The sequence below is a fragment of the Trachurus japonicus genome, chromosome 20, assembly GCF_045865225.1.
Source record: "Trachurus japonicus isolate A0001 chromosome 20, Traja_1.0".
NCBI lineage: Eukaryota > Metazoa > Chordata > Actinopteri > Carangiformes > Carangidae > Trachurus > Trachurus japonicus.
In genome coordinates, this window is record NC_140926.1 from 17012716 (window position 1) to 17038493 (window position 25778).

Consider the following 25778-nt stretch of genomic DNA (forward strand, 5'->3'; position numbering starts at 1 on the left):
ATGTGCTTCAAATATGTGGCGTGAGCTTTGACGCAGTTTTTGGAGGAGTAAAATGCTTAATTACTCATTAAATATGTAATTCTATATATGTTTCTATCTTAATGATGCCAATACTATATAATATTCATCAGGAATTAACGGGACATGGCTTTAAATCACTCACAGTGCGGCTTACCCAATGCAGTAAATGCACGCTGACTGTCGTGCTTTTATTTTGAAACGCGGACGAGCTGACAAGAAGTACTTCCGCTCACCTCCGTCACGTGACCCTCATGTCCTTGGTTTGGCTCTTTGACATGTGAGCTGCAGAAACATGTCTTTCCCTAAAAAACCCGGCGGTAAAGCGTTAGATACCCTTCAAAACCTACCGCGGATAACTTTAGCGAACCTGCGGCCGGAGCCAGGAGCCAAACAGCTGGTGAGGTTTTATTTCACAGCTCTGTTGGGAGTCGGATTTAGCAGCAGACTCTTGCTAACATAGCACGGTTAGCTTGTCGGTGGCTAGTATAAACACTTAGCTCCATTTCTGTTTCTCTTACAGAACAAACGGCGAGGTAGAGGACAGCATGGTGGCAACAGAAGCGGCCGAGGCCACAAAGGAGAGCGGCAAAGAGGCAACCGTCCTCGGCTCGGGTTTGAGGGAGGTCAGACCCCGTTTTATCTGGCTATCCCAAAATATGGCTTCAATGAAGGACACAGGTAAAAAAAATTGAGCAGGGGCACACTCCCTTTAAACTAAACGTGGATGTTTAGTCAAATGTAGTCTTTGTTTCTTATAAGCTGCACAAAAAAACAGTTGCATGTTGTCGCTTAAAAACTAGAAGCAGAAGTGAAGTGAATATACATACAATGCCCCAGAAAACAGAGACGGTTCCTCTTTTTTAATTGCATTAAAATTCATTCCTCTATAAAACAACCTAATTTCATGTGAAGTGATTAAACATGACATTTTGATAATAACGTTACTACTTCACAACTGTCACGGTGCATCTGGTGTCAACAACAGTCCACCAAACCCTGCAGGTGTTGATGAACCTGTGTTTGCCAAGCAGTGGCACTGGCATCATTTGACAGCTATTTTCACTTCAAGAAAGAAAGACACACTCTGTTACCATGTTGACTGGCTGTTTTTTTTTTTTTTTTTTATTAATGCATAATTTGTCATTTCCATTCAGTTAGTAGATCACAAATAAACCATCTAATATCAGGAAGCAGCATTTATACTGTAGTTGTAATCAGTTTAGAAGAAAATGGATTTACACAAGGGGAAACTTGGCTCGGTTTAAGTTTCTTTAATTAAAATAATTCATTGTTTAAATTTTGATGCCTTCATTTATGTGCAAGCTGGATGAGTTGGAAGAAAATAATGATGTCACTTTATTTTGTTGTAGTTCTCTCTCAAGAGACGGTGTGTATTCATTCATTTGTGAATGAAAATTAATTTGGATAATTTTGCTGTCATTTCTTCCCATAGTGAAGGTGTGTATTAAACATGAGCCCCACATCCTGGCACTCCCAATAACAACATGTTTCTGTGCTCTTCTCCAGCCGCCGTCCTCAGTACCAGCCTCTGTCTCTGAAACGACTGCAGTACCTGATCGATTTGGGGCGAGTCGACACCACCCAGCCCATAGACTTGACCCAGCTGGTCAATGCCAGAGGAGTGACAGTCCAGCCTCTGAAGAGGGACTATGGAGTCCAGCTTGTCGATGAGGTAATATCTCTGACTGTCATTGGCCAAAGGAAAATCAACACTTGACTTCTTTTGTTTATCTCAAAATGTTGTGCATTTGGTGCCAGTGGGAGCAACAGGATTGGTATAGTTCATTGTGAATTGTGACTGTTTTGTGGTGAAATGAGACTAGATTAGTGTTCTATGGATGCTGGATGATAAACTCAAACATCCTAAAATCTATCAAGTCAATCAAAAGACATGTTAGACAATACAAAACACATTTATTCAAATAACAGTAGAAGCAGAACTGTGTGTTAGCTTCATTATTACTACAAAAACATATGCTAAAACATTTTTTTCATACCTTCAAACACTATAAGCTAATGTAATTTGATATGAGCAGCATAAAGACTCTTTCAGCACAAGCTTTAAAAAAGGGTTAAGAGAGTAATAGTAGTGAAACCAGGCACTCAGGATTCATGTCACTCTGCTGCTCCCTAATCATTTTGTGCCAGCAGGTGGCACCACATGACAGTGTTGTCCCTGCCACCGACACTGATCAGCATGTTGTCTCTGACCTCTGTTGTTGCTCTTTCACTCTGTCACAAACTCATCTTTCTTCTGCTGGTTCTGTTCCAGGGAGCTGATATTTTTGCTGCAAAGATCAACATTGAGGTCCAGAGAGCTTCTGAAGGAGCCATAGCTGCCATTGAGAGGAATGGAGGCGTCGTCACGACCAGTTTCTACGACCCTATAAGTCTCGGTAATTAATGAATGATCAGTCTTGTGCGTTTCAATCCAATGTGTTTGAAGTAAAGCTTTTCAAAGATGTATTTTTGTTTTTGCAGACATTCTCATCAAGCCGGTCCCATTTTTCTTGCGCGGGCAGCCGATTCCAAAACGCATGTTTCCAGGAGAGGACATGGTCCCGTACTACACAGACGCTGAGAGCCGTGGTTACTTGGCCGACCCGGAGAAAATCAAGCAGGCCCGACTAGCCCTGGCACAGAAGTATGGATATATTTTGCCAGACATTTCAAAAGATGAACTGTATCGCATGCTGTCCATGAGGAAGGATGTCCGACAGATCTTCTTTGGCCTTGCTCCAGGCTGGGTCGTTAACATGTCGGAGAAGAAGATACTGAAACCCACTGATGAGAAACTGCTTAAATATTACAGTTCATAGGTGTGAGATGTAAAATAGATGTCGTGTACGTTGCCTCATGGCAAAAAATAAGGAACATACTTAAGTGTGCATGTTGAAAAATGTGCTGAGATACCTTCTGGTTTTATATTTTAAAAAAACAAAAATGTCAAAAAAGAGCATTCTGTGTCTAAGAACCATGTGTTACCATTAAACTTTGTCTTTAAAACTATATATAATAAGTGTTTGAAGAGACCACATTATGACACATCACATTCTATCCAGTGCATTTGCAATATGCTAAAAGTCACATTCATTGGTTTGGTTTTCCTCTTTTATTTTGAGGGGCTAACATCATCTGACAGCCTCATGTTGGAGCACAAGCGGCCCGTGCTGCATGATGGAAGGAACGTGAACTGTAACAGGTGAGGGGGAAATAAGGAAAATAAGATAACTCAAAGAATGAAAACAGGAAACAGATGCCTGGTGATGTGTGTTACTTGTGAAAGGGGTTGCCTAGGCCCTAGAAGGGGAGTTTGAAATTAGTCATAGGCAGCTGTATCCTGGTGTGTGGACGTTCAAAAGATCCCTCTACCCCCCCTCTTGGAGTACAATCGCAGGCAAACACAACTTTTGCCCAGTTATGCTTTAGAGACATGAAATGACACAAAGTAACGTTTATGCTTCGTTGCCTAATTAAATTACTGTGCTTTGTTCTTAATGTGGTGTTAATTGCTGACGGATGCCCCCAGTGTTCACACTAACAGTTTAGATGTTGTATCACAGGTTTCTCTAATACAAACTCTCATTGAGATTTTTTGCGATTTTACACTCAACACTCCGACTGCATCAGAGCCTGGTCTCCAAGGTTTTCGGGTGCGTAACGCTCCCCCTGTATTTGAACTCTCCATTATGCTTGTGTTTATTTTTTGAAGTCTAAATGGCACACTCACTATAAATAACTTGGTATTTTACGCAGATATTGTCTTAAGGGAGGCTGCCATAGAATTTGTGCTGGGTATAAAAACATTTTATCAAAGGAAGCATATGTTTGTGTGTGTGTGCGCAAGAGCACGAGCATTGTGTTTCTATACAAAGTCCCCCCTTTGCAATGTTAGTTACTGGTAGACAGGTCTCAATTATATGCAGCAATAAAAAGAAAAGTGACAGGAATAAGCGATGCACAAACTGTGATTTAAATGTGTGTTTTTATAAGTCGGCTTTTGCGTCCTTTTAAAAAAAAGCAGCGTTTTAAAGATGAATTCCTTCCAGCATCTGCAAAATTAATAATTTGTTACATTCTGAGTCAAAGGTTTCACTTTGATGAGTTTGCTTGTGGTTCCCTGAGTGTTTTCCTGAATCTCAAGTATCCAATAAACTACAGTAGGGGGATACATACACGGCCGGCCCTGCCAGGAAAACCAGCCCAAATCCTTACAGCATAATACTTTAAATAAATCACGCCACAGGAAAGAAACAGCACAATCATTGTTTATGGCAGAACTACAGCGCTTATCTTCAAAGCAGCAGATCCTTTTGAATTTGTATCAGGTCTCAGACGAGCAAAAGAGAGAGAAAGAGTGAGGCTGTAAGTTTGTCGAGAGGCACAAACATCAGCTCTTTGATTGGAGAGCTGGTATACAAGAATAGAGGAATTGAATCAGGTATCAGTTACAGTTAAGAAAACAGACATTCACTTTGGCTAAAAAGATTTGTTAGTCTGTTTTAGGCAGGCATCATTAATCTCAGGTTTCTGCTTCCAAATAATCTAATGTCTGAGTCTAACCAGTTCACACTGTTTAATTAAACAGTCCAGGCCAGGTTGTTTTGGTTATCTGCTGCCTTGAACGAGCCGTTTAAGACAGACACAGATATCATGGTGTCTCACAGGTCTCAGTCTAGTTCCAGTTAATAATTAGGGCTAATTACAGCTAAATGCAGACCTCTCTCTCTCCTCTGTCTGCTGAGGAGAGACGTGTGGCAGAGGCCTGGATCGAGGTCAGACTTACACATACACTAGAAAGGAACCTGAAGACAATTTGTATCCAAAAATATAGATGTCATTAAAAAAAAGACCTCCTGTGGCAATAAGCCACTAACATCCAGATCTGAGCTGCCTGGACAATAAAAGACTTGGAAGACTTATTCAGTTCCTCAGATAAGACTCTTATCAGCAGCCAGTGATGAATACAATTCCTAATTTACAAAGAATAGTGCTGTTTTTCAGCATGAGTGGAGCTTTGGCTCATTAGCCAGTCTCAGTCTGAGCAGGTCTGCATGATAGACACTCAAAATAAAGTTAGAAGATGATAACACTTCAGTGACAGAAAGACGAGGCTGAAGAAGTGATTTGATCTTGGATTTAATTTCATTTTCTTTACTTGTGAGGACGTTCATCAACATTGTAGTAGGACTGGCTGATTTTTTTTCAGTCCCTTGACAAGATTATATAAAACCAGTTAGGTTAAGAATTTATTTATTTATTTTTTAATTGTCCATCATAAATTCAAAGAGCTATACATTTGGTTGAAATCCTCAAGAAATTTATATTTTGAAAATTCATGAAACACTTTAAACACATTTTTTAAAGTAATTTATACAACATATTTATTATCTATCTATTTAATGTTTAATATTTTGATTTAATCTGGCATTGTCTCTTTATAACCCCCCCCCCTTTTTTTTTTTTTACCTTTTACTTGTTTTGTCCAATATACAAAGATATTAAATAGCAAGTGCTTGACATTTTGACCTAATGGAAAACTTAAATGATTCATTCATTATCAGAATTTATGAGAGTTTCTGATTATTTCAGCAGTTTAGTGAAGTCAAGTGGATAAAACCTTTAAAAAAAGGTGTAAATCCTCACTATCCAACCGCTTCGTCCACTGCACCCTGCGCGCTGTGCCACCTGGGCTTTGTGAGTCTGAGTCTGAGCTGTGTTTGAAGTCTGGCTGAGCCGGGCCTGTTATCTCTGCTCAGAGGTGGGGGCATCATTGTGTTGGGCTAATGAGGCTACATTAAGCCTGTCTACACCAGGGGGCATGTAATCCTCTCAGCTGGCCGGTCGTAGGCCCGGGCAGGGCACTGTTTACACGGGGAGTGTGGAGGCTAGCACTCAGGACCCCGTGGCCCTCGGTCTACTGCTGAATCTGCTCAAACAAGTGATTAAGTGGAGGTGGAGGTGGAGGTGGAGTAGGGGGGAGGAGGGGGTCACAGATCACTGCATTGAATGGTGTCTGAGTCTTGACAGAGTATATCTTGATGCTGGCCTGCTGTGCCCATACAATACAACACAATGCAATAGAGTCCCTCGCTGCGAAGATCGTGGTCACCTGAGACAACAGTATTATATCCCCTTCACACCTTCCAGCTATGAAACAATGCAGCTCTATATGAATGAGCCACTGTAAGGAAAGTCAGTGGGATGGCACTGAAGCCAGGTTGGAATACAGTGGTTCATTATCAGAGGTCACGGCACTGACCCTTCGCTTTACACTCATGTAGTTTTCCTCCATTTTCAGTCCTCTAGTTCTCTGTAAAGTCTCCAGGTCGGTGGATCCTGCACCAAACATCCAAACGTAGTATCCCAGGAGAAGCGACAAGTCAAGTGTCCAGCAGCCATGAGGGAATATGCATCACTTCAGTGACACAAAGCTCCATGCCACACCTGAGGAGTCAGCAAAACGTCCTTCCACATTTACATATTGTGTCAGACCGTAGAGAAGCTTCTCCAAATCCAGCCAGCGTTCAACCCAGACATGATCCAGAGCAATCGAGAATCCACAAAGGTCTGTGTTAAGTCCTGCTGCAAGGTGAGGAAGTGAGTCCTGGTGCACAGCTCTACCTGTGCCAGCTCCACAGTGATCCACAGTGAAGACGGAGAGGAGTGTCCCATATATGAGTTCTGTCCAATACAATGGCACATTGTGATCACAAAGCTGCAGAGAACAATCCCTATTCAGAAAAAGTATAGTGGCCATTCAGCTGCAGCACTGTGCTTGTTTGGCCATGAGACAATGCATTGATACCCTACAGATTAGGACTCATCAGCAGGGCCAGAATGAAGCACAACTACACTTATTTAGCCTAATACCACAGGGAAATAACAATATATATAAACTCTAGGCAATGGAATCAAGTCAAATGGACTTAGTTTTTGTCTTGAAGACATTATGATATGATATGATATGATATGATATATTTATATATTTTTTTTTATTATTACAGCCTATCATATTATATTATATATAAACAACACATAATAACGTTATGATATATTTATATACTGTATATATTATTATTGCCTATTATTAGGGCCGTTGTATAGGGGGGAAAGGTGATGATAATTCTAGGGGCCCAGAGCCCAGTAGGGCCCCCCCAAAAAAACAGTAGTCTAATCTTTTTATGACTGAATTATTACCCTGACCCTGACTAGTACTCATGTAATGCTGCATTAGCATCAAAACAAAGTAGGCTATATAAAAAAGGATAATTCATACGTAGTCTAAGAAAAAAGACTGGAAAAGTTAGGGGGTAGGGGCCCACTTTAGTATTCTTTCAGGGGGGCCAGAATTCCTAGCAAAGGCCCTGCCTATTATATTATATTATATTATATTATATATAAACAACACATAATAAAGTAAGACACAAAAATAAGACCCCCCCCCACACACACACACACACACACACACACACACACACACACACACACACACACATATACAGGTATACAGCTTCTGAGGCTCAGCCGAAACTAACATTATTGTATTCACGCTGCGTCCTTCAAGCTAATTGATTAAATCCATTAGCGCCGTTCACAGCGCATTGGCGCGTGCGTCCCGTTTAACACCGAGGATGTGGATTCAACCTCTAATTCTGACAACCTGTGACAACCCCCCCCCCACCGCAATACACCCACCACTAAAGACCCATATAGACATTCACGCTCTTCATTTAGATGACCTATAAAATCATAGAGAAATCAAAGGTTATTGATTTCCAATCGACCAAAACCCACAAGGCAGCTTTATCAGCTTGAGCTGACAGAGCGGGATGAAGCTCAGTTTAAACAGCATGCCCTTTATCACTCCTGTTATTGAGTTCGCCACAGTCTTGATCCGGCTTTTTGATGAACGTATCAACCTCCATTAGGCCTGATTCATTTATTTTTCAAAACAAAGTCCAACACAGAAACTTTCATGTAGCCCATTCGCGACCTGTGGAGCTGAAACCTATAGGTTACATATAGCCTACTGTTTGGTATAGCTGCTTCCCTCTTGTGTATTAACCCTCTCTGCTCGGTATTAACAATCCAAAGAGGCTGCGTTAGCGACTCGTCTGCCAGGACAAAGCAGCGCAGGTGCAGGTATAACTGAGGCCAGGTCGCTCCGTGTATTGCACATTTAACATCACCGCCCGTCTGCATAATTACATCTATTGTCTGGATGATGAGACACATGTTCATTGAAACCATAGAGAGGCAGAGAGCGTTAGTGATGATCGATCCCTAAGAGTTCATTTGTGATGGATACACAAAATGCATGACCTAAAGGGATTTATACAGTATAGGGACTTTATTTTATCTGTTTATCTTGTGCTTTCTATCACCAAAATAAAAGCATAGTCGCCTGTTAAGTGTTAGTGCTGCAGAAATGAGTTCATTCTGCAAAAAAGAATAAAGAAGAAAAAAGAATCTAACATGAACACTTTCTGGAAATGTCTAAAAGGTGTTGTTTATTTTATTTGATTTTATTTCTGACCATGTGCTTCTAGCCTATATTTATTCTTGTTAATGTTTATGCTCCTCTTGGGGGTGATTAAGAGCTGCATCATCCTCTGACAGTTTCTGTGAGTCTGTATCTCTGCTGGAGTTTTGACTGATTTCAATACACTTCAGTCTCTTTGATTTAGCGCCAAGAGCTGCACTGGTGTTTCCCTTTGGGAGGTCACTCGGTCTATTTTGGTGTTTCCCCCCTTCTCCCTCCTCCCTTCATCTTTAAATGAAAAATGATCCATGTACAACAAAGCAAGTGAATGTATTTTCTGCTCTGATGTGAAGGTGAGCTCATCATCACTCCCCCCTCGTTGTACACACCTATCAAGTTTTGTGTGTTAGGCAAATATTTGTGCGCGGTAATCGTGTAATAAACACGCCTTGATCATGTTTGTTTCAGTCGTGTAAGCTGTACCTTGATAGAGACAGTGGATGGCCGATAAGAGCTGAGAGCCACAATGTAATTAGTAACCAGCCCTACCTCCTGAAAACTTTGATGTTCACCTATCAATACCCTGCCTGCCTTTCAGGACCTATTGATTAGATTCCATTTCTTTCTGATGGGCAATGTCGTAATTTGATTTTCTTAATATGATCTTAGTTAGAGGATAAAGGGAAATGTTTCTTAGAGTTTTTGTCCAATTTAAATGTCAGTCTCGATTGTGAGAAAGTGTCTGTTTATGCGCAAGCTTAAAAAAACAAATGTGACAGGACGATAAAACATTATCTGAAGTCAATGTATTTTTATCACTTTTACGCTTATTTTGTTTTAAATAGATACGTTATATTTGATCATATAAAGGGGAAAAGTTTTTTTAAGTGTTTATTCTAACTTCAACACCTTGTTCTTGATGGATGCATCTGTCTGCATTGGGTTTATTTGGCTGGATCAATTATTGCATGATTTTACATTATTATTGTTACATAATGGCTTAATTGTGGTTTATTACAGACTCGCGTCTCTCATCTGAAGTTTCGTGAGGTCTCTGACTGGGGCGTCAGATGGGCCTATCACCGACCCGAGAAACACACCTGGAATTCACACCTTAAATCCACTCCTCCCGGCCTCCTATTGGTGGAGGTGCTGCATATATCCGTCAGCCTGCATCACCAGGAGGATGACAGCGGCCTGCAGCCGAGCCTAAAGCATCATCATCATCATCACCACCACCGTCAGCCATGCGTTTCAGCCACGAGCCCGCAGCTTTCCAGCAGCTTTGCGCAAACAACTCCGTGTTCGACAGCGAGGACTGCGGCTCCGGAGACGCGGAGCAGATGATCGAGACCCGCTGCCCGAGCTCAGGGCCCTCCAGCCCCATGTCCGTCAACTCGGACTCCAGCTGCGCCAGCCCCGAGGCCAAGTCCGCGTCAACGGAGAAGAGGGTGAGGAGGCCCCTCAACGCGTTCATCATCTGGACCAAAGAGGAGCGCAGGCGGCTGGCACAGCTCAACCCAGACCTGGAGAACACAGACCTGAGCAAAATACTCGGTAAGACTTTGAGAACATTACTGATAATAGCATAAAGTTGATGTTTAAATACCTCAGGGAAATCTCCCCCCTAAAATGTTTCATATGTCTCAAATAAGAACTCTGTGTTTCAGTCAACCAAATGAATCAATAATGTTCACAGTTCAGTGTTTTTCTGGTGTCTGATCATTAACCTCTCTGTGTTCCTACAGGAAAGACCTGGAAGGCCATGTCCTTGGCCGAGAAGCGTCCCTACATGCAGGAGGCTGAGCGCCTGAGGGTCCAACACACCATCGACTACCCCAACTACAAGTACAGACCCCGCAGGAGGAAGCAGCTGAAGAAGAGCTCCAAGCCACAGAGCGCTGAGGCCTCTGTCCCCTCCCTCTGCAGCCCAGGCCTCGCCGTGCCCTACAACCTCACCTACCTGCTCCAGAACCAGCAGCACACCTTCCCCACCATGCCTGCAGCCTTCCCAGCTAACTTCACCCCCCTGCACGGCGGCTACCAGAACCCCCCGGTGTTTCCAGACCCAACAGCAGCAGCAGCAGCAGCAGTGGACGCCTTCTCAAACAAGCCTGTGCTGTATTCAAACTCGCCTTCGTACCCCTCAGAGCACCAGCTGTACTTTGGCAGTCAGCACGGGCACATGCAGTACGGCTTCCCTTCAGGGCCGCACGTGGAGCAGGGGGAGTCCAGGGTTTACGGGGGCCCGCTGAGTCCCACCGGGCCCTCGCTGGAGTTTTATTTAGAGCAGGTTCAGCTGGACATGCTGTACGATCTGGACCGCAGCGAGTTCGAACAGTATCTGGGTCCTAATCCTCAGAGGCCTGAGTCAGTGGATCCCAGCAGCTTCCATCAGCAGAGCAGCCACAGAGAGGGACGCTCACTGTCATAGAGCCACCACACATGGTGTATTTATTTAAATTATATCAGTGTATCATGTGATAATGACTGATGAAAGTGTATATTGTGTATTTAGTTTTTGACAAGTTCCTACATGACAAGTGTACTGTCTTCTGATGTAATTATAATGTATCAATAAATAACTAATTCAACTAATAATATCTGGTGAGACTCAATTGAACATTTTTCGGTAACACTTTATTTTAAGGGGTCCTTGTTCCTGTGTATCTACCTAATTAATTACAGTGTAATTACCTATGTAACCGTATGTAATAACATGTACTTACATTGTAAATACATAGTGTATTTTGGTGTACTTACAGGTCCTTGTTACACTTGTAATAAGAAATGCTTGTGCAAAGAGAGGCCACTTTGGCATTTCTTATTACAAGTGTAACAAGGACCTGTAAGTACACCAAAATACACTATGTATTTACAATGTAAGTACATGTTATTACATACGGTTACATAGGTAATTACACTGTAATTAATTAGGTAGTAGATACACAGGAACAAGGACCCCTTAAAATAAAGTGTTACCCATTTTTCTTTAGAATGATCATATATATACAGATGGAAATTAGCCCTGGAGGCTAAATCTGGTACAACCATCTCTTCGTTGTTCTACAATTGATTAATGGTATTGTACACTGTCCAGTAATAATAAACTAAAATATATAGATATATTATATACCACTAGTCGGTGGAAATATAAAGAGCACTATCCTTCACTTCTCATAATGCAACTAATAACTCCATGCATCACATCACCAAACACCACAGTGAATTTGGATTCTCAACCATTTATTTCTAATTTTATTGGCTAAAGTCATGATAAAGCTCTCAGGCAAAAACACTAACAATATACATATCACATTGAAATGTTTAATAAATGTTCATATAGTTGTGTGCAAGAAGTGTCAACAAAACAGCAAACCATGTATTAAATGTTTGTAAACTGCTTATTGTAAAATGGGGAATCAATGTCTTTTTGAATTAATGTTTTCTCTCATATAGACCACATGTGGACTTAATGATTATTATTAAAGCAATTTGAGTGTTCTCAGTACAAATGAGAAAAGATGCAAAGCCTTAGAAAACCTTGCACAACTGTTTACACAGGGTCACCCCTCATAAACAAAACACACTGATCCCGATGTGATAAATAGATGAACTGCCCCTTTAAGCACATGATTGTAAATATCTCTTACATTAAGTTATGTTGGTCCTTTGGCAGAAGCCAAACCGTTGACACATTGTTTTATCTCCATCCACACGTCTTTCTTGGCTCAGAGAGGGAAATAGGGCGTCAGGGGCATAAACTTCCCAACTTCCTGTTTCATTTTAAAACATTTCACAAAGGCTCTAAAAATATGCCCAAAAATCGACATATCTCCAAACTCACTCGACTTTGGCTGCCAAATGTTTACCCATTTAGGAAAATGTTTATTTCCATGTCCCATATTTTCTGAGTCAGAGCCTCAAGGTTGGTTGAACTTTGTCCTGGACAGATATAAGACTGGGACACTCCTTCAGGTCAGGTGCCACAGGAATAACAATATAATATAATATAATTTACAATTTAGATAATTTCACATTATTTTAAGCAATCAGACTTTATAATCTGTCACATTTTATCATGGTGACAACAATTCAAAAACAGAAAATGTCTTCAATCAGAGTATAGGTGCATTTGCATCATAATGTCCAGAGAACCCGAAATGATTCCAATTAGAGAATACTGTACAACTGAAAACATGAAGAGTAATTATCTATATAAAAATTGTTCTAAAAAAAACTGCAGCAAACACTTCAAACACTTGACTGGAGCTCCACAAATGACTCTGTCGGGTTAAGTGCAGCTAATTATACACCGTTTAACATGTGCTCCACCAAACAGCATTGCTTGCGTCCCTTATACAGTAGCTAACTGAGCCTGCAGAGGGAAATGTTGTGAGTCAGTGATGGAAAGCAGATCTTAAAGTGCTGGAAGGAAACGGACGGGCACAGTGACTGAAGGAAGGATGACCTTGCTGTGGAGGAGAGAGCAGAAGAGCTGATTAGGAAAGTGAAGACCTGCTGCAGCCCACCGCCACCTGAATAAGCGGAAGAAATCTGACGTCAGTTCAATTCCCATGACGATATTGCAAAACACATTGCAATTTGAAATGCGGAATGAATCCTGCAAAATATTTGGTGCAATAGGGGCAGAAAAATATGACGATAATGTCGACTCTGACTTTATTTTCATTGTTTTTTTGTTCTGTTTTACTTGAACTCACAGCACTTTAAGTTGAACTTGTTTTTCTCCGACTTTGGCCCCTCAGCAACAATTAATGAGCGGTCGCAGGAACTTCCTGAAGGAAAAACAACTGGATGATATCAGTGTTTCAGGTGAAAATATCATCAGCAATAAACAGCAGTGGAAATGGCAGCTGTGGGACTTATCACATATGTTGGTTACGGCCATGACAACTCAGAAATGTTCACGCATTTACAAGGCTGTGTTTCAAAACAACTTTCAAGAGTCCTCGTCACCACATTTTACATCTAGCTACTGTATTGGTGTCAAACAAATCCACTCACTTTCAGGCTCTTTCCCAATCGTTTAAACGGTAAATTACTGCAACAAAAATACACATGAAATTGAGTTAACGATTATGTCATCTCCATATTGAGTTATTTTTATATCTATGTTTTTCAAGAACTGATGCTCATGTTCAAAAATCTCCTGGAGAGCACACAGACAAATATTTGATCTTATCACCGGTGAGGAATGTGAAGAATCTCAACTTGTCAAACATGCAAGAAACATTCCTCAACCATAAAATGCTTCACTTGTTAGAGATTAAATGTATAAATATGCCAGCTCTGTGTGTCTAATATTGACTGGAGTTTATATCAAATCTAAAAATAGAGTCGTGTTTACTAACCTGTGGCATTCCTGAGATTTCGTGAGCCGTAATTAGGTTTGTCTTGTCTTACCTCCCACATGAAGGTCATCAATAGTTTCCTGTCCCGAGTGCAGTTTGGGTAAATTGGAAGCTGCTGTCTGCAGATAGTGCTCATCCGAGTATTATCCTGCAGGGACGTCTGCTCTGTCTGGAGCTGAGGAGGAAACTCAAACAGGAAGAGCCCTGGAGTGACATACACGACAGTTTTCTTATCCTCAAGAAATTATAAAGTAAGCAGAAAGTTTCTTAAGTCGCCTCTACAAGTGGAAAAATGCAGCTCTAGGATTCCCATGAGTTCAGACTGATGAGAGAAGGAATTTCATGGTTGAATTAAACGTGTCTGTCTGATCACTTAATTATGAGTTAGACTAATCAAGCACTAATTGGGCCTATCAGATTACAATAACCTCATCAGACCAGTCCTGCACTGGAGCTTCAGCAGCTTTTCACTTGTATGTCTCACAGATTTGCATCTTCAACAGTTGTGTCACTTCCGACAATACGAAGACACAGCTCTCAGCAATCTGGGCAATAGCCTACCATAAGAGTAAGAAACAACTTTACTGTCCATCATACTGGAAATATACCTGACTGCAGTATAATCAAATTAAACATTTCACATGACAGCATGAAAAGCTTTAAAGTTACTGATCTGTAAATTACACAATGGTTAACACCCCCAAAAAAGTTATGCAATATGTTTAAAATTGTAGTTGCATCCTGAGTGAGACACTTTTTGTTTTCCTGTGATCTTTGACCTAAATTTAAACATGTTTCTTTTCACCGACCTAATTTGTGCAATTTAGTTTTTTCATCAAAGTTGCAAAGTTGGGAGAAAAATAGGGAAGAATGTATTCTTTCTTCTTAAAAAGCTGTGGTCATTTAAACAACATCCTGTACATTAGATAAAGAGGGGAAAGTAACCACAACAGTGACATCCAACCAGACACTTCCAGGGAATCTGGCTGATTGAGTCACTTCATCAGTGGGCCTTCAAACCAGTGTAACCCCTTCATAAGCACTGATGTCAAACCTGGATGCTGTTCACAGACTCATAAGCTCAAGTCTCTCCGCAGCATTAAATGTGTGAGGTTTACACTTTCTCCACAATTCAGCCTGCCCGCTCTCTTAAATGAGGATGGGATGGTTTCCCTCTATGGTTAATATGACCTCAGCCATGTTTCCAGCCAGGAGACAGACAGTCAGTCGCTGACCGGCAGACAGATGATTTGAAACGGGACAGACACGCTGAGGAGAATGGAGCAGCTGGGTGTGTCTCTCCGACCTGCTGGGAAGATACAATACTCCATCAGAGTCTCTTAGCAAAGAGACTGTCAACAAACACTCAGAGGATGATTAACACAAACACACAGCCCTCAAACGGAGAAACCAGAAATGTGTGTTGGTGTCTGGACTGTTTTTATTTTTCTGTTCAATTACATATCATTAGACTTTAGACTTTATTGGGGTGAGGTGGGTGTTTAGAGTCCTGTTCCTTTAAAGTTGCAATGCGTGTGATGGACCTGTTGTATACATTGAGTAAAGCACATTGAGTTGCCTTGGTATGAAATGTGCTATATAAATAAAGATGCCTTGCCTTGCCTATAGATCTGATAGGTGTCATGATTCATAGAGTCTCTGTATCAACTGTACACTTTAACTTTACACCTTGTGAAAAGGACGTTTAGTTCAGACACCTCCGTCAGAGTTAATGTGTTGTTGTTCAGTGTCATTCCTAGCAGATTATTTAGTGTGGAAATGACGTCACAGCTTCTTCCTCAGTGTCTGCTGCTTTTTTCTGTGACTCAGTGTGTGAGTATGTTCATGACTGTATCTGCAGTGTTGTGTTTGCGTGTGTCATCATGTGCGATGAGTGTGTCCATAACTGCTTTTGTACATCCTGGTTAAATGATACATACATTACACACAGTGCTTACTCTACAGTATGTGATGAGGAAAATCCTATGGAACAGAGCTGTGGCCAGGAATTAAATACTGTATATTTCCTTATCTTTTCGACATGTCAGCTGACAGTCGTTCATCATCCACTTGATGCTTCCATGATTGCTCATAAGACTGAGACTGCATTTCCCCTGGAAAAGAATCAACATCCTCAACAGCTGCTAAATCATGTAAGTCACTGAGACAAAGAATCAGCAGCGCATTGCAGTGTAAAACATAAAATGAAAATTCAGGCTATTATTTCTTTCTGATTTGGCTTTATTTATATACTGTACATAGACAAGCAAGAGGTCAGAGTATTGTCATACAACATGATCTTATTTTTAATGTTGTGAGAGGCTTTTGGGAGGAGAACCAGTCTGGGATAACCCTGACTGAAGTTGTTACATGCACATTAGATTAAAAAACAAACACAAAACTTCATCCATTGCTTACGTTTTTGCTCTTGTGTCTCTTGTTTGGTGTGACGCACCATCCCCCAAACACTTTAGACACTCTATTATCACCTGACAGTGAAGATGTCAGGGTCGTTGTATAGGGGAGAAAGATGATGATAATTCTAGGGGCCCAGTGCCCAGTGGGGCCAACAAAAAACCCAAGTAGTCTAATCTTTTTATGACTGATTTATTCTGCATAAGACCCTGACTAATACTCATAGTAATGCTGCATTAGCATAAAAACAAATAAAAAATGATAATACATAGTCTAAGAAAAAAAAATGGAAAAGTTAGGGGATAGGGGCCCACTTTAGTATTCTTTAAGGGGGCCCACAATTCCTAGCAACGGCCCTGGAAGATGTGTGAGTGAAATGAGTTTGTTAAAGTGCAAAAAAGAAAAAGCTACACTGACCTGCATGCTGCTGTTTTAAATTTACATGTAACGTGCATGTGTGTATCGACATAGCATTTCCATACAGTGACATCACTGGTGGCACTGTGCTGTGCTGTCCCTCAGTCTCTTCCTCCACCGTCTTCTGCCTTGTCAACAGACACCTGTTAGTTTGACGTGACGTCTTTGACGCCTCTGCTGATTGACTTAGCGGGGTAAGACCCTGACAGCACAGCAGGCCTCTCAGCAGGTAGTGGACTGTGTGCATGCAACAAGCTGGTGGCACCTGACGGTCATTGTGTGCTAAGCTGCCGCTGTAAAAAAAAAAAATCGCTTTGGTTATAATGGGTGTTTCCATAACATCACTGCAATCTATCATCACACGTTTTCTTTGCAAATATTAAGATTAGTGGGAAAAAGGCTGATTCAACACCCAGAAATGGCCTAGATAAAGAGAAATCTCAGACAAAATGCCTTCAGGACAAGCCCAACGTGTCAGAAAAGTGGTCTTGATTTGAGCCCCAGCTCTGGCAGTTAACACAGAGTAAACAGTTTTTGGTTTGATTGGCAGGTTATTGTTGAGTCTGTGGGGGTGTTGGGGAAGGTTGGACCTTCTCTCAGGACATAGCCTCACTTCCCTCGCTCAGAGGCTCTCAGGAGGAGAGCAGTGTGCCTTTTAACTTTTTTATTTGTGCTGTGTTTGTAAAGGCCACATTCCCTGAGCCTGGCTGCAACTTGTGTTATTCTTCCTGTGCTGTTTGCCCCACTCGCAGCTGGAAGGACAGGAAAAACGATCTGGAAAACTACTTCATGTATGTCATCGGTGATTACAGGACGGCAGCGCCCGCCTGTGCCTGGTATTGGCAGCCTCATGCCCGGGCCCGTGGGGCCGCCGCAGGCCTGAATAAAGCCGTCCCAGGGGGACGACGCTGCACACCCCTCCTCACTCAAGGCCTCGCTTCTGCTTCCATGCAAGGAACTGTGAGTCCACGCAGCCCTGTCAGCACTCTTCCTGTGGAGAAACTGGAGAGGAAGCTCCACCAGGCAGCCAGAGGTGGCCACAAATCTCCACAACTTTCAATTTCTTTCTTTAATCTTTCCACTTAAAGCACCAGTGCAGAACGACCCCTCTCATATCGTTTTAATATTGTACACATTGGGTTTATATTATACATATGGAATATGAATGGCATTTTAATGTTGTCAGTGGTGATCTAACTGATCATATAACTGCACTTATAGAAAATGCCTTTTAAGTAATTTCATTCTTTAAGGTGTTAATCAAGACACATGGACATAAAAATTACATATTGTTCTATTTTATGATTAAATTCATGAATGACTTTGATCAAAACAGGTTGATACACTATCACTGGTTTCAAGACAACACAACTTTTATGGGTCACTAACAGATTGGATTAATAAGTAAGAAAGAAAAATGGACAGTATCAAAGTGGCCAGTAATTCCAGCTATCAGGCAAAAATGTAGTCAAGTAAAAAAGTAAAGTAAAAAAAAAAGCGAAGCTCCCATAACCCTGCATGAGTAAGTGGTGTAGCCAATGGATGGATAAATGGATGGACAGATGGATGTAGTGGAGTACAAGTATAAAGTATCAGGAAGCAGCACAAGCAGCTCCAAAGTGTAATTTGAGTAAATGTACTTAGTTACTCTGAGTCGCTGCTGTCGAGAAGAATTAGCTCATGATTTTCTGTCACATCAGTTGTCGGATCAGAGAAAAGAGAGAAGTGCTTTCAGGTCCACCTCACTCTTGGCATGAGACACAGTAAAATATTCTAATGTCAGATCCTCTTTTCATTGCTTCCTCTTTCCTCCGCTGCCACTTTCCCAGGCAGAGGACCTAGAAGAGCAATCTAGTGGGATCAGGAATGACAAGGCAGTCCGGCCTCCCATTGTATGTGAGCGTTTACTCAGCATGGGAGCGCAAGGACAGTGAGGCTACAAGAATACAATAGGCTCATATTTATTTACTGCTTAGTGGCAGCCAGGGACACCCCCTTCCAATAGCTGATAGCAGCTTTACAGTAATAGACCTCTAATAAAGACCTCAGAGGGCAAGTAGGGGCTAGACTCACTGGCTCTGTCCTGAGGAACAGTATTTAGAAAACGCCATTTCCGACCCAGCCAATAAAGCATCAAACCTGTTAAATGGTGTGGATTTCTCACTTTTACATCATTACTCTGATATAAAAAAAACCAAATCTGAATAAAAATAGTATTTTACAGTTACACTTTATTCATTTAGCATTTATCATTGTATTCATTGCTGTGAGCAGACCTAACCCTTCACACAGCTGTAATCTTTACAGCAGAAGCTATGGTTGCATAATTGTTTTGAGACAGTTCATCTCATGCTATGGGACTGGCAAGAAATATTTATATTTTGGATATCAGTGCTAAACCATACTATATGTAATATTTGAGGTCAGAATATTCAGGTCAGGTATTCAGATAAAAAAGCTGTTTTTTATTAGCTGGAAATAAACCCTACCTGATTTTCATTTATGATGGGAATGATCTCTTATTTTCTGTTATTGTGTGGTTCGTGCAATAATGTGCCATGTTTCTTATCTAAGCCCCTTTAAAAACTCAAATTTTCAATGCAAAATGAGAAACCAAAAAATAAATTGAAGGGGACTCTTTTGGCGTGTACCCTCAGAAAGTCAGAACTCAGCAAATTAAACTGAAACAGATCTGGTATGCACTTCTAGTTGCTGCTTGTTTAAAAAAAAAAAAAAAAAACTCTGTAGTTGAATTGTAATGCGTCTCTGTTCTAAACTTCCTCAACCCAGTTTTTGTATCAGAAATTAATAAAAGACGCCTCAAAGTTTAGATAATTGTGGTCACAGAGACACAAATGCAAATGCTTCATGACTTCATAGTGTATCTTTATCATATCAGCAGGAGCAGAGAGCTCACCAGGCTCCTGAGTAATGCCTTTGACTTCCAGCAGAGGGCTCCATCTGTTGTACCCGATGTCCCAACAGGACAGAGCTCAGATCTGTAAAACACTGAAGTGAAGCAGCTCTGCTGATCTATTACACCAGGACCAGATAAATGAACGTAAACTCATGTTGGCATGAAAGATAAATTCATTTGATTTAAAAAAGACCAAATAACACTGCACATCTACATACACCGTCTCTGTGTGGGAGTAAAGGTCAAAGTTCACTTTGTATCAGTTGCTTTGAACCTGTCAGAGGTTTGAACATCATTTACACTTGTTTCCTGCCGTGTTTTAATCTGACTGAAAAATGCCTGGGAATCCACCAAACCAGCAACGACTTATCTGACCTACATGACCGAGGCCCGGGCCTCAAAAAAATTAATTTTCCGAGAGGCATTATGAGAGCGTGATTTATTGGTTGCCTTGATGCCGGGGTGGGTGTAATTGCGCGAGCGGGGCTGAAGTTGAGTGGCTTTGGAGCCTCGACCGTCCCCTCCTCCAATCCCAGAGTTTCAGAGATTAACTCAGACACTGGATTAAAATCTCAAAATAGAGAAATCCTTTTTAGATGAACAGATTGATTAAAAAGGGGAAAAGATGAGTGTGTGGTGGAACCAAGCTGCTGATATTCTCACCTGGGAGATCTCAGATGGTGAAAGTCGACCTGTCGCTCACAAACAACTACTTTAAACCAGACTGTTGATACGAACAGTTTCGCCCCCTCTTGTTTAGATAAGTGATAGTGGCTTAAAGGAATAGTTCAACAAATCTTCCCCTCCCTGCCCAGGTTAACTTGGCTTATAGCATAAAGGCTGAGGCCAGGGTGTAAGGTGATAAAACTGCCACCACGCCTCTGTCCTTTATTGGATTCATTTTACTCTCATATTGTTTGTTTAACTCTTAGAAAACAGTCTGTTGCTCGTGCTTCCTAAATGATGAACTATCTCTTTGTGGCCACGTGCCAGATGTTTTTGTTGTTTACAGTGAAGCATCACATTTCCTCTGTATTTCTCATGAATGTTGGACTTCAACAAATGTAGTTGGAGAACCAGTTGTGGGTTCTTGTATCTGCATAGTGGCATGTGTTTTTTGTTTGTTTGTTTTTCTTTTCGTTCAACATTTGCAAACAAGTGCAACTGATAAGAGAAGACGGGCAGGGGACAGAATCATGATTTCTCCCCGGATTTCAAGAAATCACTGTAAATAAAGAAACAGAAGAAAATGGTGAGGAGGAAAAGACGCACAACCAAATGCACAAACCTGCTTTATAAAAGAAGCGCTGCATGTCTGCTCATGTATTATTCAGTTTCAGGAACAACATGAAGTCCACTTTTATTTTAATTGCTGCAGGTTTTTGTGGAAAAGCAGCATTATCAGTGTGTTTTTCTTGCTGTTCTGTTGAGGCCTGCTGCTCATAGACAAAAGCCTGATGCTTGATATCGTCATCGTTGTGTGGCCTGTTTGATTGCGGGAAGCAGGTGTATGTTAGTGTGGCCTTTCAGACCAAATTTAGTCAGCTACTCACTTCCCCCTGGACCCCTAGGTTCCCTCTCTGCGTTTCCCAGCAGAGCTCAGCCCTCCCCCTCCCTCCCACCTGCCTGCACACAGTGCTGCATGCAGAGAGCATTTACCTCCATGTATTCAAGATTTTCTAACATTTCTTATTTTATTTTATCTTTTTTAAAGTTAAGCTGGTCTGCTCTCCTCTACATCTCTCTTCATCCTCTGTCTCCACAGCTCTGCTCTCTCCTTCCAGACCTAAGCTCTCTTCCTTCCTGCCCTCTCACAGCTTCCTGCTCCAGCTCTTATCACTCCAGAAAACGTGACACGGTCTCAGCCCAGTCAAACCAACACTAACCTCTGTAGTCCCCCTTCTTCCTTGGCCATCACTGCCTTAAATGGAAGTATTCTGGCCCCGCTGGGGTCTAGGTGCCTGCAGAGGGGTGAAGGGGAGGTCCCACCTGGACCAAATCTGTTAATGGACTTATTTATTATAAACAATATAAGCCCTACTTCACAGCCTACAGAGGAACAATAAATCTGAAGTGGACAGGCATGTTTGTATTTATGTATTTATGTATCTGAGAGGAAGCCGTGGGCACACTGGGACATTATCAACTCATTCTCCTCCGAGGGGTTTTCCTTTGAGCTGAGGAAATTGTCTGCTTTGATTTACTCTGTAAATCTGAGATTTATAGTCCAGTGACAGGAGATTACATGAGGCCAAGGCCACGAGGTCTGGTTTGTGGTAAAATGTGCAGAATCATGCCCGACCTGATGCAACCCGTTATTACTTTTATGCACATCACAGCAATAATAAGAACTCCTGGTTTTTGGTTTTGGCACAATTATAAACAAAATATCAGCGATTGCATTATCTGTCTTTTTACAGTACACACATCACCTCAGATTTAATACATGTCCATCCCTCTTTGTAAGAGCATCTTGAGTTACTCTATGTGCATGGCTTACCGGCTGTATTTATTGTTGTTCTATGACACTGCTGCCAGATACAGGTCTGCTCAGGCATGATAGAGCTCATGTTATTGTAAGGCCGCAAGGCCATCTGATAAGGCCCCATGCTCAACAGCCTGCGGCGATAACGCATGTTTTGGATGGTATCGAGCCAGCGGGGCTGAAGCTGCTGCCCCTGCACAGACTGCAACAGCCACTGCAAAGTTCAAACTCTGCATAACGGGCATTGATCAGAATATCTGGATGCCATTTTTCAGCTGCGACTAGCATCCTCTTGGGTCTCCATTGTTTCACACGCAGCAGCATGTCAATGTAGGTAGCAGGCTTTTGTGTGGATGCAGTTAGTGATGATATCTAGGGGGGACTTTCCCCTAGTTTCCTGATACAAGCTTTTCCCATGGTATCATATAGGAATAATCCCAGGAGGGAGACTGATCACCTGACACTGAATGCTGCAATGTGATTGGAAGCTCAATATGTATCGAAGAGGATCAAAATCAGATATTTATTCTGATGAAATCATAATATATTACATTGTTAACATTAATCTATATCTGTTTTCAGTGAATCCTTCAGCAGTTTGGGAAGTATATGTTTTGTTTACTATGAGTTACTTTAACCGTTGATTGTTGAGGGAATTAACTGATCTTATCTTAGTTTAGCATAAAGACTGGAAGCAGAATGAAGCAGCAAGACTGGTTTTGTCCACAATGGAAAACCCCCTATCAGTGCCTCATGAGCTAAATAATTACTATATGTTCAATTCTTATACAAACTAAAATATGTAAGTTTATAATGGCAGATTGTGGTTTTAGATGCCAAATAATCTAAGCATCAGAGTATTTATATACACAGTGAGCAGCCTACACATGCTCATTAGTGCTTTAGAGGTGCTGGTGGGTGAATTCTGTCAGTCACATTCCCCCTATTGTTTCTGGTCTGAATACAATGCTGGTAAAAGCCAGTGGCAATACCTTCACATTGATCACACAGACATAAGGGTTGTAGCAGACTTTTTATTATTGTTATTATCTAACGCTCTGAAAGAAAGCGAATAAGCATGGTTCCTAAAATGTTGAACCATTCATTCAAACAGAGGCTGCAGGGAAAGCTGTGGTGCATTACAACCTCAGGTAGACAGTGGGTGGATATTGATGATCCAGACCATTGTGTGTAAATGAAGCGAGGAGATAATCTCCATCAGGTGAACTCGGCCACAGAGAGGTTTAGTCAAACACAGGAACTCCTTGAAGTGTAAGATAGGCCAGATATGTGAGATAATGTATTGATAAAATAATCTCAAAGCGTACGTTTCACTGTGACATGACTGATTATAGTCAAAACAGACAGATGGTTTTGTATTAGTGGTGTATTTCTGGAGCGTGTTCATATCAGCCCTCACTTTTACTCTCGAAAAAATAGGAATTCTTAAAAAAAAAAAAAAGGTGAAGGCAAATTTTTCACACCTGACACTGATTTTAATTTGCCCCTTTCGAACACTCATCCATCTGCTTTGCAATCTGCATTGAGGGAGTGGGGGTGGAGGGTGGGTGAGGCAGGGGTGTCGTCATCCCAAAGACACGATTCAACAGAAAGTATGTGAGGATCCGATTAAAGGTGGCTCGGTTTTTCCTATCAGTGCTGTGTTTTTCTGTACGGCGTTATTGTAAAGGGAACAACATGCGGAGGAAGCACTCACACACTCAGTGCATTTCCTCCATAAAACCACAGCTGTGTGAAAACAACACGAGGTGCCTTCCTCAGCCATTTCTCTCACTTTATAGCACAATGAAGGACAACAGGGTCTGCAGAGCACCGTGGTCTGCGATGTTATACTGTAGCCTACCACATCTGATTTAAAACTCATGCTGGTGCTTGTCAAATGCTTGTAATTGATGCTAAAGAGAGCACCAGATCATATAAAGTGTTACATCATTATTAGGCAGCGTAAAGATCAAAGTTGATGTGTGAAAACCGTTTTAAGGAGCTTATAACCACAGACTATTAAAGGAGAAGTTGCTGCATCTATGAGGAAGTTCCAGAAATGGGTTTTAAAGTATTTGTTCTGTAATCCCCAGAAGTGACGCTGCATTATATCTTTAATGGAAAAACTATAAAAACTCCCACATTAACCAAGTCTTATGATTTTGTTTCAACCATAGCTCAGGATAAGTTTCGGAACCTTTTTTTAAAAAAACTCTTATCTTCAGCCTCTGCAGGTGCCTTGCTCACCTCTATTGATCCAGATTCTTGCTAGGTGCAATGCCAGTGACCACACGCCATTATTGATTGACACCGGTCACCCCGGGCCGACGTGGCGTCCTGTTAGCACCCACAGGGGTATCTGCGTTTTGTTCTGCGGTGACGCGTTAGCGCCTCGACAAGGCAAAGGCCACACATGAAAGGACTCGGAGTGTTTGAGCGACTGAGGGATCAATTCACACCCTGATTGTCATTTACAAAGGCCTCACTGTCTCTCCCAAAATTCTAGTCTGGAGGCTCTGATCAGTAATTAACTCAGCTTTCATCCTGGATTCATCAAACACTGAATTCAAAAGTCTAGATATTGTTCTGATTTACACTTTGTGGGAAGTAATAGCGCAGTCTCTTCAACTTGCTAGAAGTGAGGGACTTCTTTGGGTGGAGGGGTCAAATGTTGGTCAAGTTGTGGAGAGTAGTATTTATGTGGCCAGTGGCTGTCAGGAAAACAATAACGTAGCTTGAACATAATATCATTTGTTTTCTTGCAAACACTTATAAAGCAGTTCCTTTTTTTGCTGTACAAAGCATTCGGCGAGTACAGATATTGTGCTGGCACTGAAAATGAGAAAAATGAGTTTGGTGTTTGGCCGGTCACAAGTATTGCCGGCACAGAAAAGGGCCGGTTATTGTTTAGGAGCATAATTTCATCTCTTTGATGGTAAAAAGGAAAATAAAAAATGGTTTATTATATAGCAGTTCATTTTCTGGTCTTTGCAAATACACATCTGCATGTTTTGCACCAGTTAAAAAGAAGCAGAAAAAAAGTTATTTCAGGCTCATACTCATGTGTCAAGGACGAAAAAAAAGAAAGACCCAAAATAGACAAGTCTTATCAGTTTGGGAATGGTCATTGCACCACTGGAAACAATGCCATGGCAAGATGGGAGCTAAGGTTGACCCTAATAATGCGACTGGTCTGTCAAGGAACTTGGAGAACAGGAAGTGTACCATACCTCTGTCTTCATGGATAAAGTCATAAAAATGATAAACACGGGTCTCAATTAGCCTCCGTCAGGACAATGTGCTGCTCGCCAGCGGGGAGGATTAGGGTCGGGCCAGTAAATGTGAAGACATGAAAGAGTCTGCTCTCCCGTGTGGCTGACCTCCCTGTTCACTTCACTAAGGAAAACTGGGTTTTCCCTTTCCCTGCTTACTAATGTTAATTCATCAGTCAGTCAAGATGTTCTATTTATAGGTTGTTGTTTTTTTTATCCCTGTGGAGTTGGGATAAAGAAGTGGGAACAGTAAAAAATGAGTAAATGTTGCCATGAGAGCAAGTGGCCTAGTGGCGCAGTGTGTTGGCCTACACTGGAGTGCAAGAATAATTCTGCTTGATTACAACTTGGATTTTATTTTCAAAGG

The 25778-nt window shown here is 41.5% G+C and overlaps 2 protein-coding genes across 2 annotated transcripts; both read left to right on the forward strand.

The window, feature by feature from the left end:
• Nucleotides 1–252: 252 nt before the first annotated feature.
• On the forward strand, nucleotides 253–2876 carry mrpl15 (mitochondrial ribosomal protein L15). Its single transcript, XM_085763211.1, has 5 exons — nucleotides 253–418; nucleotides 542–699; nucleotides 1549–1714; nucleotides 2315–2438; nucleotides 2524–2876. The coding sequence occupies exons 1-5, from the start codon at nucleotides 314–316 to the stop codon at nucleotides 2859–2861; spliced, it is 891 nt and encodes a 296-aa protein (XP_085619337.1). The 5' UTR covers nucleotides 253–313; the 3' UTR covers nucleotides 2862–2876.
• Nucleotides 2877–9774: 6898 nt separating this feature from the next.
• Nucleotides 9775–11116, forward strand: sox32 (SRY-box transcription factor 32). Its single transcript, XM_085762868.1, has 2 exons — nucleotides 9775–10084; nucleotides 10276–11116. Exons 1-2 carry the CDS (start codon nucleotides 9775–9777, stop codon nucleotides 10959–10961), a joined length of 996 nt encoding a protein of 331 aa, XP_085618994.1. The 3' UTR covers nucleotides 10962–11116.
• Nucleotides 11117–25778: the final 14662 nt, after the last annotated feature.

Coding starts and splice junctions, on each gene's coding strand:
- mrpl15 (XM_085763211.1), top strand. CDS start 314: ATGTCTTTCCCTAAAAAACCCGGCGGTAAAGCGTTAGATACCCTTCAA. Junction 419..541: donor AGCCAGGAGCCAAACAGCTG/GTGAGGTTTTAT, acceptor TTTCTCTTACAG/AACAAACGGCGAGGTAGAGG. Junction 1,715..2,314: donor GAGTCCAGCTTGTCGATGAG/GTAATATCTCTG, acceptor GTTCTGTTCCAG/GGAGCTGATATTTTTGCTGC.
- sox32 (XM_085762868.1), top strand. CDS start 9,775: ATGCGTTTCAGCCACGAGCCCGCAGCTTTCCAGCAGCTTTGCGCAAAC. Junction 10,085..10,275: donor AGACCTGAGCAAAATACTCG/GTAAGACTTTGA, acceptor GTGTTCCTACAG/GAAAGACCTGGAAGGCCATG.